The sequence below is a fragment of the Microcaecilia unicolor genome, chromosome 11 (genome assembly GCF_901765095.1).
Source record: "Microcaecilia unicolor chromosome 11, aMicUni1.1, whole genome shotgun sequence".
NCBI classification, from domain to species: domain Eukaryota; kingdom Metazoa; phylum Chordata; class Amphibia; order Gymnophiona; family Siphonopidae; genus Microcaecilia; species Microcaecilia unicolor.
The window spans coordinates 68,035,401-68,050,452 of NC_044041.1; the positions used below are offsets into that span (position 1 = coordinate 68,035,401).

The 15,052-nt window shown below is 43.5% G+C and overlaps 1 protein-coding gene across 10 annotated transcripts in view; it reads right to left on the minus strand.

Moving 5' to 3' along the window:
- Positions 1 to 15,052, minus strand: part of DAZAP1 (DAZ associated protein 1) — a 232,537-nt gene that overhangs the window by 103,008 nt on the left and 114,477 nt on the right. For 7 of the 10 annotated variants that reach the window (XM_030220230.1, XM_030220228.1, XM_030220234.1 and 4 more), the window contains exon 5: positions 8,402 to 8,512. In XM_030220230.1, the coding sequence (XP_030076090.1) occupies positions 8,402 to 8,512 (111 nt within the window). Of the gene's footprint in view, positions 1 to 8,401; positions 8,513 to 15,052 lie in introns of those variants that run through there. The other 3 variants (XM_030220232.1, XM_030220229.1, XM_030220238.1) reach the window with 2 other exon arrangements.

Consider the following 15,052-nt stretch of genomic DNA (forward strand, 5'->3'; position numbering starts at 1 on the left):
GGCCAAGTAGGGGTTCCAAATCCCAAGAAATCGCAGCTTGCGTTTATAAGAGCCTCTGGCCTCTAGAGCTTCCCAAGTAAGTACCTGATGTATTTGATTTCGCCAATGCCAGTATTCAGGTTTGTTCTGTGAGGTCCATTGTTGCAAAATGCATTTTCTTGCTATTAAGCAAAGTTTACGGCATAGCAAAGCCTCACCTGTTCTGAACCCACTAAATGCGTCCGGACAATCGAGCACTACCTGAGCAGGTGTACCCTGTATACAATTTGGCATCATGAGAGAAAGAAAAGCCACCACCCTCTTCCAAAAACATCTTATAAGCGGACATCCCCAAAACCCATGATATAGAGAGTTGTCGGCTAGGTTACACTTCAAGCAAATGGGCGTCCTTATTCCACCTGCGCGGAATAGCTGCACTTGTGAAAAGTAGGCTCTGTGTATAACTCTGTACGCGCATTCTCTATATCCTGCGCCAGTGATTAAGTGTGTTATATTCTTAAGATGTGTTGCTATATCCCAAGATGCTAAGTCTTGGCCTACCTCTACCTCCCAACGCCTCTTAAGCTGAGCCAGCTCTTTTCCAGGTACTAATGACCAAATTTTCTTTTGTAGATTCGAGATGGAGGGAGCCTCATTAGAAACTTCAGCAAATAGGTTTAAAATTTTTTCTCCCAAACGAAATTGAAGTGACACCTTATTAAGAGAGTTAACATAATGTTTCAACTGACAATGTGCAAAGGTGTCACCCCACCGAATTAACTCTTGAGGGATTAGATGATTTAAAAGTTTAAGCTCTCCTGTGTGGCTTACCACTGTCTCCAGGCTAGTGAAGCCCTGTGCTTCCCAACGCACAAAAACTGAATTTTCTTGTCCGGGTCCAAACATCGGGTTCCCTCTAATCGTTAAGAGTTCCGACACCTGTGGGTCTCCCCCCAAAAGTTTCCCCAAAAACCTCCATGCATCTCGTACAGGTCTCAAAAGAACAGATTTACCTCCCGAATGTGCCAGTGATGGACCATCCCCATGCAACAACGAGACCAATTGGTATGGTTTAAACAATTCCCTTTCTATGCCCAGTGGTGTATGGTAATCAGAGAGACAAATCCAATCACGTACCTGTCTCAAGTTACATGCTATGTTATAGAATTTAATATTGGGCAGTCCTATACCACCTTGTTTCCATCCCCCCAAAAGTAAGGGCAACCGTATCTTTGCCTTTTTATAAGCCCAACAAAACCTCGTCACCAATCTATAAAACAATCGTATATCCCTCTGTATTAATCTTATTGGCAGTGTTTGCATAACATATAGCCATCTAGGAAGAATTACCATGCGTATCAAGCACAATCGACCTGACAATGACAGTGTCAATGCCTTCCAAGCATCCAACTGCTGCCTTGTTTTCTCTAACAGCCATTGCATGTTGGTTCTTTGTATGTCCACTGTCCTTGCAGTCAGTAGTATACCCAAATATCGAAAGGAGCTCTCCACCCATCGTAGTGGAAACTGTCCCACCCATGTTCTACGGGTCTCTGCTGTTATAGCCAGTGCTTCTGATTTATCGTAATTAATTTTAAATCCTGAGTATGTTCCAAATTCTAAGAATATTTCCAATAAGTCTGCCAGTGATTCCCGAGGCTTAGTGAGCACCACTAGCAGATCATCAGCAAAGGCTGCCACTTTAAATTCTTGATCACCAAACTTCACCCCACTGATTGACGTACACGAAGAGATATCGCGGATCAAAGGATCCATATATAGTGCAAAAAGTAAGGGTGAGAGTGGGCAACCCTGCCGAGTTCCCCGTTGAATTTTAAATACTTCGGATTGCAACCCATTCACCCACAATTTAGCCTGCGGCGCTTCATATAGAACTGTTATCGCCCTCATAAACCACCCCTGAAATCCGTATTTTCCTAAGACAGAAAACAAAAAAGGCCACTCCACCCGATCAAATGCTTTTTCGGCATCAAAGCTGATCATAATGGCTGGGTCACCCGTGTTCTCTAAACGTTCTAGGGAAGCTAAAATACATCTAAGGTTTCGAGTTACCGACCTTCCTTGAACAAAACCCACCTGTGCCTCGTGGATAATACTTGGAAGCACACGTCTCAACCTGTTCGCCAAGATTTTTGCAAAAAGCTTGACCTCTTGGTTAAGAAGCGAGATTGGCCTGTAAGATGTTGCTAGGGTGTGATCTCTTTTAGGTTTAGGCAGTACTATTATTTGGGCTAAATTAAGATGTTTTGGTAACTGGCCATACTCTACCCAGGAATTAAATGCTGCAGTTAAAGGTGAAACTATAGAGTCCCCCAATACTTTGTAAAATTCTGCTCTTAAGCCATCCGGGCCCGGAGCTTTGCCAAGCTTGCAGCTTCCTATGGCCCAGCTCACCTCATCGCTGCTAATAGGAGCATTCAAGGCCTTACATTCTTCCTGTGATATATGTGGTAGCAAGACATTTTCTAAATAGAGGTCTTCGCTAATTCCACTTTCCTCTCCTGGCTTATACAGTTGCTGGAAAAATTTCTGAAAGACATCTCTTATTTCTTCATCTGCGTGACATAGTTTACCCGCATCATCTCTAATAGTTAGAATATGTCTGGATACGTTCTTGGAATTAATCAAATTCGCTAGCATTTTGCCCCCTTTATTCCCATATCTATAAAGTTGGAATTTGTAATATGCCTGCGACTTAACTGCCCTATCATGTAGTAAAGTATTCAACGCAGTCTGGGCACTTATAATATTTTGTCTAATCTGGTGAGTGGGCTGTTCCCCAAATTTTTTCCGTAAACCAGTTATATGTTTTTCTAAACGTAAAATTTCATTATCTCTGGCTTTCTTGTGGTGACTGACATAACTGATTATGTCTCCCCTTAGTACCGCTTTTGCAGCTTCCCAAAATAAAGCAGCCCTATCTTTCATCTCTTCATTATTATGTGAATAATCCTTCCACTTGTTTACAAGGAACTCCCCAAATTTCCCATCTTTATAAAGGTAACTAGGAAAGGACCAACCTCTTCCCTTTCCTCCTTGATTCCCCCCTTTCCATGTCATCGACACTGCTGCATGATCTGAAATTATACAAGGGCCAATCTCCGCTCCTATTACATCTGAGAAATTCTCACGTGAGGCTAATAAGTAATCAATCCTAGAATGAGTCTCATGTGCTCTGGACTGATGTGTATAATCCCTTTCTGATGGATGGAGAACTCGCCATACATCTATAAGGCCCAATATTGAGCAGAAATCTGGCAGTCCCCTCATTTTCGATACCCCTTGCCCTGCCGGGGGATTAGATTTATCCATCTGAGGATTCCAAGCCGTATTAAAGTCTCCCCCTAGTACCAAAGGTGTAGATTCTATTTTGGACAAGATTGTAATTAAATTTTTATAAAATTTTTGATCAAGTTGGTTTGGGGCATATATACTACCCAGGAGCAACTGTTGTCTGTTTATTGTTGCCCGGCAGAAAATAAAGCGACCGTCTGGATCCTTCACAATGTTATTGATTTGCATTGCCACCCCTTTTCTGACTAAAATGGCTACTCCTCTTTTCCGTCCCACTGCCGCTGAGGCCACACAATCCCCTACCCACCATTTTACTAATTTGGCATGTTCACTGTCTGACAGATGCGTCTCCTGCAGGAACACTATATCTGCCTTAATACGTTGTAAATACTGCAATATTTTAGATCTTTTTATGGGGGAGTGAATACCCCCCACATTCCACGTAACTATCTTAACCATGTTCCTTATAGAAAGTATTACTTAACCCCAATTATTTAACATCATATCTGGGGAGAAACCTGCCCAGCCACTGGTCCCCCCCCTCCAGTATCTCAAAGTTTTCATCAACACGTACATCATAATAAGTTGCTTTTGCAAAAGATTCATTCCTAATCTTCTTGTCTGGTGCACTTTCCTAAGTATCCCTCCCATCCCCCTTCCCGTCCCTCCCCAATACATCCCATCCAAATTCCCCTTCATTCCCCAACTATCCCTCTGCGAGATCTTAGTCACTATTGACACCTCCCCCTCACCCCGCATCCAACCAACCAATATTAACTTATGTGTTAGCCCTTCTTATTTATTTATTTAACCAAATTATTGCTTCATCTCTTCCTTCGCCAATACTCCATCTCACTTATTGTACAGATTATATATTGTAAATAACCTCCCCCAGATCTATATTTACCCAGAGAAACAGTTGTAACATTTTTAACCATTCTATCATTATTCCCGCCCTCCCCGACTTAAGCCAGGGTGAGCAAGCACCATTCCTCAGTGCCATCAACGCTGCAGACTTTGATCACCATCAATTTGCTTAAACCTTTTCATGGCGATCAAAACAATATATTTGTAAATCAAGAACAAATTGAACTATTTATAACAGATCATCTCACTAACATTGCTTTGTTAATAATGATCATTCATTCTACAAACATCCAATCACGAATTGAACCTTTCAGCCTCCGGTTAGCCCGTTAATGATAAGTTTTCCTCTGATCCCTCATGGAGGCACATATATTACTTCATTCCATCAGCAGATTGTTTACATCAAGCTTACATACTGCTGCCCCTGATATTCGAGGGGCTACCCTTTATGTAGTGTCCAGACATTATTTTGCCGGCCAGGTTGGAGCCCAGTACTAAACAGATTAGATATAGGGCTCTGTTTCACTCTTCTGAAACTGAAAAGTGGTTCACACTTTAGTAATTAATATTAAACCAGTAGGTAACCCATAATTTCCATCATAGCCGGTCCACTCCAACATTTTCTTTTGCACCTCTCTGCTGCTTCTGAACTCTTTGCCAACCTCCAGCCCCAAACTCCGTCTGCAGCAAGAAAAGACCAGAAGTCAAACAACTTTTCTCAATTCCACCATTAGAGCCTGTCAACCGCTAAGACTCTGCCATTATATGGTGTTCATTAAGCTTATTCTCGGCTTCTGTTGCTGTCTGAAAGGTCTGCCAACGATCTTGCACTTGCACCCGTAGTTTCGCGGGATATTGTAGAGCAAACTATCTTTTTTGCCGCCAGCTTTGAACAGATAGGGTGGAATTTTCTCCTCTGCTCCTGGACTGCTTGGGTGTAATCCTGAAAAATCAGTATATTTTGTCCTCCATATTTCAATGAATCTCTTCGTATCTTGAAGCCCTGAAGGATCTCTAGCTTATGTTTGTAGTTTAAAATTTTTGCCACTACTACCCTGGGCCTGGCATTTATCTCCAGTTTCCTTCCCACGCGGTGTGCGCGCTCAATCACCAACGGGCCCGCCGAATCCGTCAAGGCCAGCTCTTTTGTCAACCAAGCCTCCAGCCATGGTTCCAGATTGCGCTCTGGCAATTGTTCCGTAAGTCCCACAATGCGTACATTATTCCTTCGCGATCTGCTTTCCAAGTCTTCAATTTTTAACTCCTGATCTCTCAGTTTTTGTTGTAAATTTCGCAAATCGGGACCATAACTGCGTGTGTCGTCCTCAATTGCAGAGACTCGCGTTTCTAAATCACTTGTTCGAGTACCCAGACCGTCCATTGCCATTTGGAGATTATCTAATTTATCATTTAGCGCTGTCCATTTCAGAGCCCAAGCGCTCGTCATTGCGCCGGTCAACTGGGAGAGCTGCTGTTCCGTAAAACTCGACCCCGCCGCTTCAAGGCCTACCTCCGCCATCTTGCCCTCTGCACTGCTCGCCTTGTTTTTTCCCTTATTAGTCAACCGTTGGGTCATTGCTGTTGGCGATTTCGTGAAATATTTTTCCATACGCTTTTGCTGTGTTGCTCAGCGGGTTTTGAAGGACTTCTCCGTGATAGATGAAGCTGTTTGCGGGATGAGGGTCTTGGAGCCGAGGCAACACGCTGCTAGCTCAGCTCATGACGTCACGTGACCCCTCGCGCTGTACAATTTAATAAAAGAGGGCAGTCCCTGCTCAAAGGAGCTTACAATCTAAAGGACGAAATGACAAGTTGGGGTAGTCTAGGTTTCTTGAATAGTGGTTAGGTGCCAAAAGCAACACTGAAGAGATGGGCTTTGAGCAAGGATTTGAAGATGGGCAGGGAAGGGGCTTGGCGTATGGGCTCAGAGAGTTTATTCCAAGCATGGGGTGAGGCGAGGCAGAAAGGGCGGAGTCTGGAGTTGGCGGCGGTGGCAGAGAAGGGTACTGAAAGGAGGGATAAGTCTTGAGAGCGGAGGTTACGGGTAGGAACGTACGGGGAGATGAGGGTAGAGAGGTAGGGAGGGGCTGCAGAACGAGTGCATTTGTAGGTTAGGAGGAGAAGCTTGAACTGTATGCGGTACCTGATCGGAAACCAGTGAAGTGATTTGAGGAGAGGCGTGATGTGCTCTCACGTAACAACTGAACCCAGCGACAGAGCCCCAGTCCTCACTGTCCCCCCCATCCTACACCACTTAAGCTGGAACTCCTTCCTCTGCCTCCCTAGGGGCAGAAGCAACACTATCCGATAGCAAATGTGGCCCTTGAAAGTATTTTAATAAAAGGATCTGTGCAGAAGCAGAATAAATTCTGGGGAGAAAGATTCTCCCACTCCTAGATCGCTCCTGGACCCTACTTGAAGCTCCCCTTGGTTGACTTGAGGAGCTAATGAAAAGACTCTCCACAGATATAGCAGAGCTCATGGCTGGCAGTTCCTCTGAGGAGCAGGAGCCTTATAGATGGGACCTAGGAGGTTCATATCCTTGGGCAAAGTACTCACATTATCAGCCAAGCTCAGCCCTGCTGAGCTTTCTCCACAATCCAAGTGCCCTGCTGATCCTCTGTGGAAATTACCACATTGCTCTGTTGCTCCTATGGTTACAATAGTGGAAGCAGCACTTGGCACGCTCTACCGGGGTCCCAACTGCACCAAATGCTGTCCTTAGGCAGTGCCAGTGGCACTGCTAAATTCCTGCTCCTAACTGAAGTATGTGTTGTTCCAGGTACTGCTATAACCTTGCAGCTCAAATTCAACCTGGAAAAAAAAAAGCCTCCTTCAAGCTCTGCAGGAAATAAGTCGTCCATCCACTCCCAATAAAACTGCCATCCCCGGTACTTACCAGCAGGGCTGTGGTGTTGGTATACCAAACCTTCAACTTCTATTTTTCTACTGTCCGGTCCCTACTGATTTTTTTGTGCTGATCTAAAGTACTGATAAATTTAACTTTAGATCCAGGACAAGAGATATGTATAAGTATAAAATGATTTTAAAAACCCATAATATATGGTACATTTATTTTAAAGCTGGAGTCGGCGTTTGAACATTTTTAATGACTCCACCCAAAATTGCTTCTAATTCCACAGTCCTGCTTACCATGCATATCCTGCGAGGAATTTAGGTCTCTCCAGCTTCTGCACCCATGCCTTTGTTTTGTTTTTGGAGGGGCGACCCAAAACACTAACAAGTATAAACCAACTCCTCTGAGAACTGGGTCAGAAGTCAGCCTTACTAAGGAACTGCACAACTAACTGTCATTATCTGCTGGAGATGCGTTACTGAGGAGCTCTCTCTGCTAAGTGCCCTTATAGGGACAAGGGGTCACAGTTTGTTCTCTGTCTCCATCTGCTGGTTGAATGATACAACCGGTTAGTTCTGGACTGGTGAAATGAGAATGCTAAGGAAGCATCCTTTCAGGTTTCCACCATACATTTTCAATCCCCTTTTCCATTTTACCAAACTTTGACACACAGGGCTGGTAGTCTCAAGAGACACCACAGAAATGTCATTGCCCCTCCTAGCTTTCACAGGCAGAGAAACAATGTTACAGAAATAATACTCTGCCATGAGAAAGCATGATTTTCATCTATTTTCCATGTAATTTATATTGGTTAAAAAGTTTCCAGCTGTTCTTTAGTAAAGAGCTTTAAGAATGGGTATCATTTAAATGTAAAATGGTATAAATTCCAAGTTACAGATTTATTAGATACACCACCTAATTAGTGTACCTAATTAGTGTATCTAGGCAGTTTACAACAGAAATAAATGAAATGTACTACACAAAACTGAAGTGCTTCCAGCGCAAGGAAATCTGTAGTAGCTGCATTCAAGTCAGAAAAAATATCCCGTATCTATTAAATTAAAAAATAATGGACTGAGTACCACAGATGGCAGTTCTCAGTCCTGAAGTATTATCTTAAATCCTTGTTCTCGATATTTCTAATAACTGTGGTGGATAATGATTTTAAGCCAATCTCTATTTGTCATGTTTTGAAGACTTCTATTGTGCAATTTCCATATCATACTCTCTAAATACAGTACTTCATTCCTTTAGCCTTGCAGACATGCCTAAACAAGCGTTCTCCATAGACACAAAAGCTCCTTTACAACTTTAGAGCAAATAAATTAAAAATTTTACAAGAAAGGGTAAAGGATATAATTTTAGAAGACAGCTATAACTCACCACGCCAAATCGTTTGAAGTATTCCCTGAGCTCTGTTTCACCACAGTTGTGAGGGATTCCACCAACAAAAATTTTATTTGATTTATTACTGTCACTCTTTGATCCTTTCTGCTGAATCAAAAGGAGGATAAAATCTTGTTACTCCATACAATTAAAACGAATCTATTTACTGATGCTCAATAGCATATGAATATAGTAACAATTCTCGTTACAAAGATACATACAGCAGGTATGTTTAGGGGGAGAGTTCTACCTAGATACTACTTTCATCTGGTGTACCACAGTGTTCTGCATTGTCCGTTTAGCCTCTACTTGAGGACTAATGGAGAACTTTTGACAAGCTATGGAGCTTACTATTGCATATATTCAAAGGATATATAGTTTCTTCTTCCAGTTCATTCTAGCTCACCACTACTGATCACATATCAAGTATCACCTTTGATACGCTGTTGATTATATCAGAACGGTTTACAATGAGGGGCATAATCGAAAGAGGCGCCCAAGTTTTCCTGAGGAGTCCTCGCAGGACGTCCCAGCGAAGGGGCGGGGAAACCCATATTATCGAAATAAGATGGGCATCCATCTTTCGTTTCGATAATACGGTCGGGGATGGCCAAATCGTGAAATTTAGGTCAACCTTAGAGATGGTAGTCCCCAATTTTCGGCGATAATGGAAACCGAGGATGCCCATCTCAGAAATGACCAAATGCAAGTCCATTTGGTCATGGGAGAAGCCAGCATTCGTAGTGCACTGGTCCCCCTGACATGCCAAGACACCAACTGGGCACCCTAGGGGGCACCTGCAGTGGACTTCATAAATTGCTCCCAGGTGCATAGCTCCCTTACCTTCGGTGCTGAGCCCCCCAACCCCCCCCCCCCCAAAACCCACTATTCACAACTGTACAACACTACCATAGCCCTTATGGGTGAAGGGGGGCAACTACATTTGGGTACAGTGGGTTTCTGGTGGGTTTTGAAGGGCTCACATTTACCACCACAAGTGTAACAGGTGGGGGGGGGGGGGGGGGGGGGGGGATGGGCCTGGGTCCACCTGCCTGAAGTCCACTGCACCCACTAAAACTGCTCCAGGGACCTGCATACTGCTGTCAGGGAGCTGGGTATGGCATTTGAGGCTGGCAAAAAATATTTTTCAAGTTTTTTTTTAGGGTGGGAGGGGATTAGTGACCACTGGGGGAGTAAGGGGAGGTCATCCCCGATTCCTTCCGGTGGTCATCTGGTCAGTTCGAGCACCTTTTTGAGGCTTGGTCATAAGAAAAAATGGACCAAGTAAAGTCACCCAAGTGCTCCTCAGGGACGCCCTTCTTTTTTCCATTATCGGTCGAGGACACCTATGTGTTAGGCATGCCCCAGTCCCGCCTTTGCTATGCTTCCGACACGCCCCTGTGAACTTTGGTCGTCCCCGCAACGGAAAGCAGTTGAGGACACCCAAAATCAGCTTTCGATTATGTCGATTTGGGCGACTCTGGGAGAAGGATGCCCATCTCCCAATGTGTGACGAAAGATGGGCGCCCTTCTCTTTCGAAAATAAGCCTGAATGTATAATAAAATTATCACATATGCTTAATAATAGCTTTATCATGAATGTCAACAGCCTCTCTCGCTATCCGAGCAAAACAGAAGCACTCATGTTAAATCATATGACCTTCCCTGTACCATCAAAACTGCTAGTTGGTGAACAGGTGTTTAAAATATCAATTGGGATTTATTTACTGCTTTTCTGAATGCATTCATCTAAGGCAGTGCACAGCAAATATGATCTGGACATAGGCAAAAGAATTATAGCACGGGAAAAAAAACATTAATTCAAACAAGTACTGTAGTACATATTACACTGTCAACAGCATATCATGCAAAAAAAAAAAAAAACCCACACACTAACCACGTTAATAAATGGCATAGGAAGTAAATGGAGGTGGAACATATAGTCAGAAAATTAACAGTTTGATAGTAAATAAGGGTAACAAGTAGCGGAGTAGCCTTATAGTTAGCGCAATGGGCTGAGAACATAGAGAAATGGGTTTGAATCCCACTATGACTCCTTGTGCTCTGGGCAAGACTCACCATCCAGTGCTGCAAGTACAAAACAGTTTGTGAGCCTACCAGGGACTTGCATATACTAAATGTAAACCACTTTGGCTCTACAACAGAAAGGCAGTATATCAAATCCATGACCCCTGAAAATAGAAAACAGCACATGAAGTCAGAAAAAGTACTTGAAAATGACCTTAGCTAGAGTAGGAGTAGATAAACAAACACAGTATTAGCCCTTGATTCTTTCATTAAAGCTTCAGGAGAACAGCCAAGCTTTCTTGCTTCTTGAGGTAGAGATAAAAGCAAAGCCTTTCAGGAAGAGGGGCCCACTCCAGAGAAAGCTCTTTAGCAGGTGTCAGATCACTCAAGGGCCAGATGCACTAAACAATCGTTAGAGCCCTTCCCTTACCGATTCCCTTAGGGAGTCAGTAAGGAACGGGCATGCATTATGGAAAGGGAATGCAAATGAGCTGCTCATTGTAGCTCACTTGCATTCTCTATTCCATCATTAAACAGTCGGCCAATCAGCCAGTTGAGCATGCTCAGAGCAGCCAAGCGTTATGTTGGCTGCTCTGCGCATGCCAAATACGCTGCGCCACTCACCTCCTCCGATGCGGCTCGATCAGTGCAGTTGAGGATGCCCACCCAAAAAAAAAAAAAAAAACCAGTCTATTTTGGCCGTCATTCCCCCCCACACCATAATAAAAATGTCTTTTTTGGCCGTGCTTCACTCAGCTGAGAGACCTGGAAGTCTCTGAGCCAATCACAACGCATTTAGCTGAGCCACAAAATGGACGTTTTTTTTTTTTTTTGGATGGGCGTCCTCTACTGCACTGATCGAGCCGCATCGGAGTGGTGAGCGCTGCGGCGTCTTGGGGGGGGGGGGGGGGGGGGGGGATGACGGCCAAAATGGACGTTTTGTTACTTTTGTAGCAGTTTTTCAATCCCGCGCAGCCCCAATGAGAGGTACAGACCTCTCGTTAGAATTTCCAGCGTTAAGGCAATCGGAAAAAGTTAGTGCATCCCATTACAATAGGGTTTCTACACAATTTGCTCATCTGCATTCCATTCTCGTTAGCTGCTACCGTCGTCGGAAAAAAGTCTTTAGTGCATGTCAGGGTTTACTACTTTCTCGTTAATGGCTCGTTAAGTTTAGTGCATCTGGCCCTCATTTCCTTTGGAGATGTGGTTAAGGATTGTCCTCCTTGGGAAGACATTAGCAACCTTGGAGGTGTGCAGAGAGAGATCCTGTTCAAGTAGTCTGGCCATTTCCCTTAAGGGCCTGAAGATCAGTTTTAAATTTACCTGTATTGTACTGGCAGACAGTGAAGGTTTTGCAGAAATGGTGTGATGTGATCATGTCATTTATAACTTATCAGTCATGTTGTGGCATCCTGAATAAACTGGAGCTGGTGCAAAGTCTGGAGGCTTTATTGTATGCTAACCATCCAATGAAGGGATAAGTGAAACATCACAAAATGGGAATTTAAGCTAAGACTTTCTTTAAACTTCTTATATATTGCTTTCCTAGCTAAACAAAAACCCCACCCAAAGCAGTTAATTTAAAACAAAAACCTACACTGACATGTGCATACAACATTTATACACAGCTCTTCATACTCCAATATATATCTTTTAGGACTGACTGAACCTAACCTACCTGAACCAGACACCCCCATACACACTTTCCAATTAGGGAAAAGGCCAGGCTTTCAGATGTTTCTGGAAGAGTCCTATTTCATTTTAACATTAATGCTTCCAGCAAGTCATTCTATAAACAGGACACTACTACAGAAAACACCCTATTTCAAGACCCTACCTTTTTCATCTCCCTCACTGATAAAGTATTCAACCTCCTGCTTTGATTAAAGTATAACGTTCTCCCTGGTGTATACTAACCAACCAGTTTCTGTAAACATAATAGACCTGCAGTGTGTAACATCCAAAACGTTAAAACCAAAACTTTAATTGCACCCAAGTCTACCTTATAGTTATAGTTTATTCATTTATATTCTTCCAGAATCTAGGCAGATTATGAGGAAACAATAATAAAAATTGCAATAAGAACACAAATGGGCGAACGCCTTTATGGTACTATGTAAGCCACATTGAGCCTGCAAATAGGTGGAAAATGTGGGATACAAATGCAATAAATAAATAAATGTCAGCATACATCAAACATTCAAATGCATATCAGCGGTTCCTCTCACTAAGGGTGCTTCACGGACATTGGTGACCTCATTGCCATACTCCAATGGGATCCAATGCTGGTGTGCTTCAGGTTCCACATGACTTCCAGCATTTTTGTCCCTCTGTGCAGCTGAGGTTGAATCCTTCCCTCTTCCACAAGAGGGGACTGGACAATGACCAATCCTGATGGCCTCTATATCAATGCTCAAAGTCGAGGATGATCAAGATATTAGATGTTGATGCATCCCCAGTGTGAATACAGCTCTGGGAACTAGAATAATTGGTTCTTCTAATGCTGATTAACCTGAATTATTCAACACCAAAAATTTGCTTGTGGAATTGTAGCTAGGTCCCAGGTACTGCAGGCATCAAGTATGGGTATCCATTATGGATATGTTTCTGTTGCACCAGGAGAACTTCTTAAAGCCACTGGGAACTTTTTTCTTGGACATGTTCAGAAAAATAGCTGCAGTGAAATCAAATGACTTAATGGTGAAAAATGCCTGCTCGAATGGGTGTCCAAGGCCTACTGAGGCCCAAAGCAAAACCGCAGCTGTTGGGGGAAAGACTATTCCCACAACAGAGACAGGACCTATACAAATAATGGCAGAAAAACGCCTCAGACCAGTGGTGTAGCTACAGGTGGCCCCCCCCCTTGCTTCCTTCTTTCCTCAGGTCTGTCCAAAGATCAGCTACTCTCTCCCGATCGTTGCTGCTATTGCCTGCAAACGTAGTGAGATACATCAGGGAAGGGGAATTGTTGGGTCATAGGTGAGGACAAATACGGAATACGGGGGGGTACAGGAGAGGAAAAGAGATGAAGGACAAAGGGGGTGTGTGGTCTGAATAGTCCACCCAAAATAACTGGTCTGGCTACGCCACTGCCTCAGAGAAAAGAGAAAAAAAAAAAAAGACACACAAGCTGAGAGTTACACTCTATGGAAAAGTGGCGACTGGCTAGGTCCCATGCAACAGCGAGAGGAAGGTAGATGTGCAAGCATTCATGGTGAACACTTAAAAAAAAAAAAATGTCTACACAAAGAGGGAGAGTTGCTCCCACATGGGGTTCTGTCATATGTGGAAATGCAAGATCCATGAAGCACCCCACAATTCACTAATATGATTTATAATTGGGTCTGGTGTTAAGGGTTAAATGATCTCATCGAGAAATGTGTAACCACTGTAAATGCCTTCATTTTTTTATTCCTAAGAATTTATAATTGCTCATCAATATCTCAATGTCCACATCAACACCCTGAGGAAAGATCCACATCAATAGCACCTATACTCCCTTTTTGCTATATCTAAAACCTTCATTTTGTAGAGACAACAATGTCAATAATATTGTTTGTCTCAACCTGGACAAAAACCAATTCATGCATTATTCAAATCATTCTCTTCTACAAACTCGCTGAACTCCATAAAAAGCAGGACTAATTCCATGAACTTTCAACAGTGCTTCTAAAAAAGGGAGGGGGAACCTGACAACTTGCCAAACAACCACCTCCCCCCTCACCTGTTCTTCACTCTGCACCTCACAAACCCCTCTGAAACTAATCTTTTTACTTTCAATATCTACTACTTTCATTTGTAAAAAAAAAAAAAAAATTATATATATATATATATACACACATACATATATGTGTATGTGTGTATACATACACACATACATATATGTGTATGTGTGTATACATACACACATACCAAATTCTCACAAGACACTAAGTATTTCTTCACTCACCTTCCTCTTCCTCAATAAGGTAAAATTATGTATCATACCTGATAATTTTCTTTCCATTAATCATAGCTGATCAATCCATAGACTGGTGGGTTGTGTCCATCTACCAGCAGGTGGAGATAGAGAGCAATCCTTTTGCCTCCCTATATGTGGTCATGTGCTGCCGGAAACTCCTCAGTATGTCGATATCCAAGCTCCATCCGCAGGACTCAGCACTTAGAGAATTACACCCACAAAGGGACACTCTGCCCAGCTCACCACCGCCGAAACGGGGGAGGGGAATTAACCCAGCTCATCCCCACACAAGTGGGGGAGGGGAATCCGTCCAGCTCATCCCCGCGGAGCAGGGAAGGGACACCACACCCGCCGATGCGGGGGGATCTGGCTTATCCTGCAACCGCAGGAGGAGCTGACTGACCCTAACACCGCCGAAGCGGGAGGGGTACAAAGCTGCCCTACTGCCGCACGAAGCGGGAGGGAGCGCCGGCAGAATTTAAGTCTCAATCCAGCCCCGTAAAACGGAGGGGAGAGGGATGCAGCAGCTCACTGTAACACAAATTCGTCTCAACTCTTGAAGAATCCATTGAAAAAACTTGAACACGAAGTCCTCCTGAACAGGAACTGAAGACTAAACTTGAACCTGAAATGCAACCAGAATATAACCAATACAG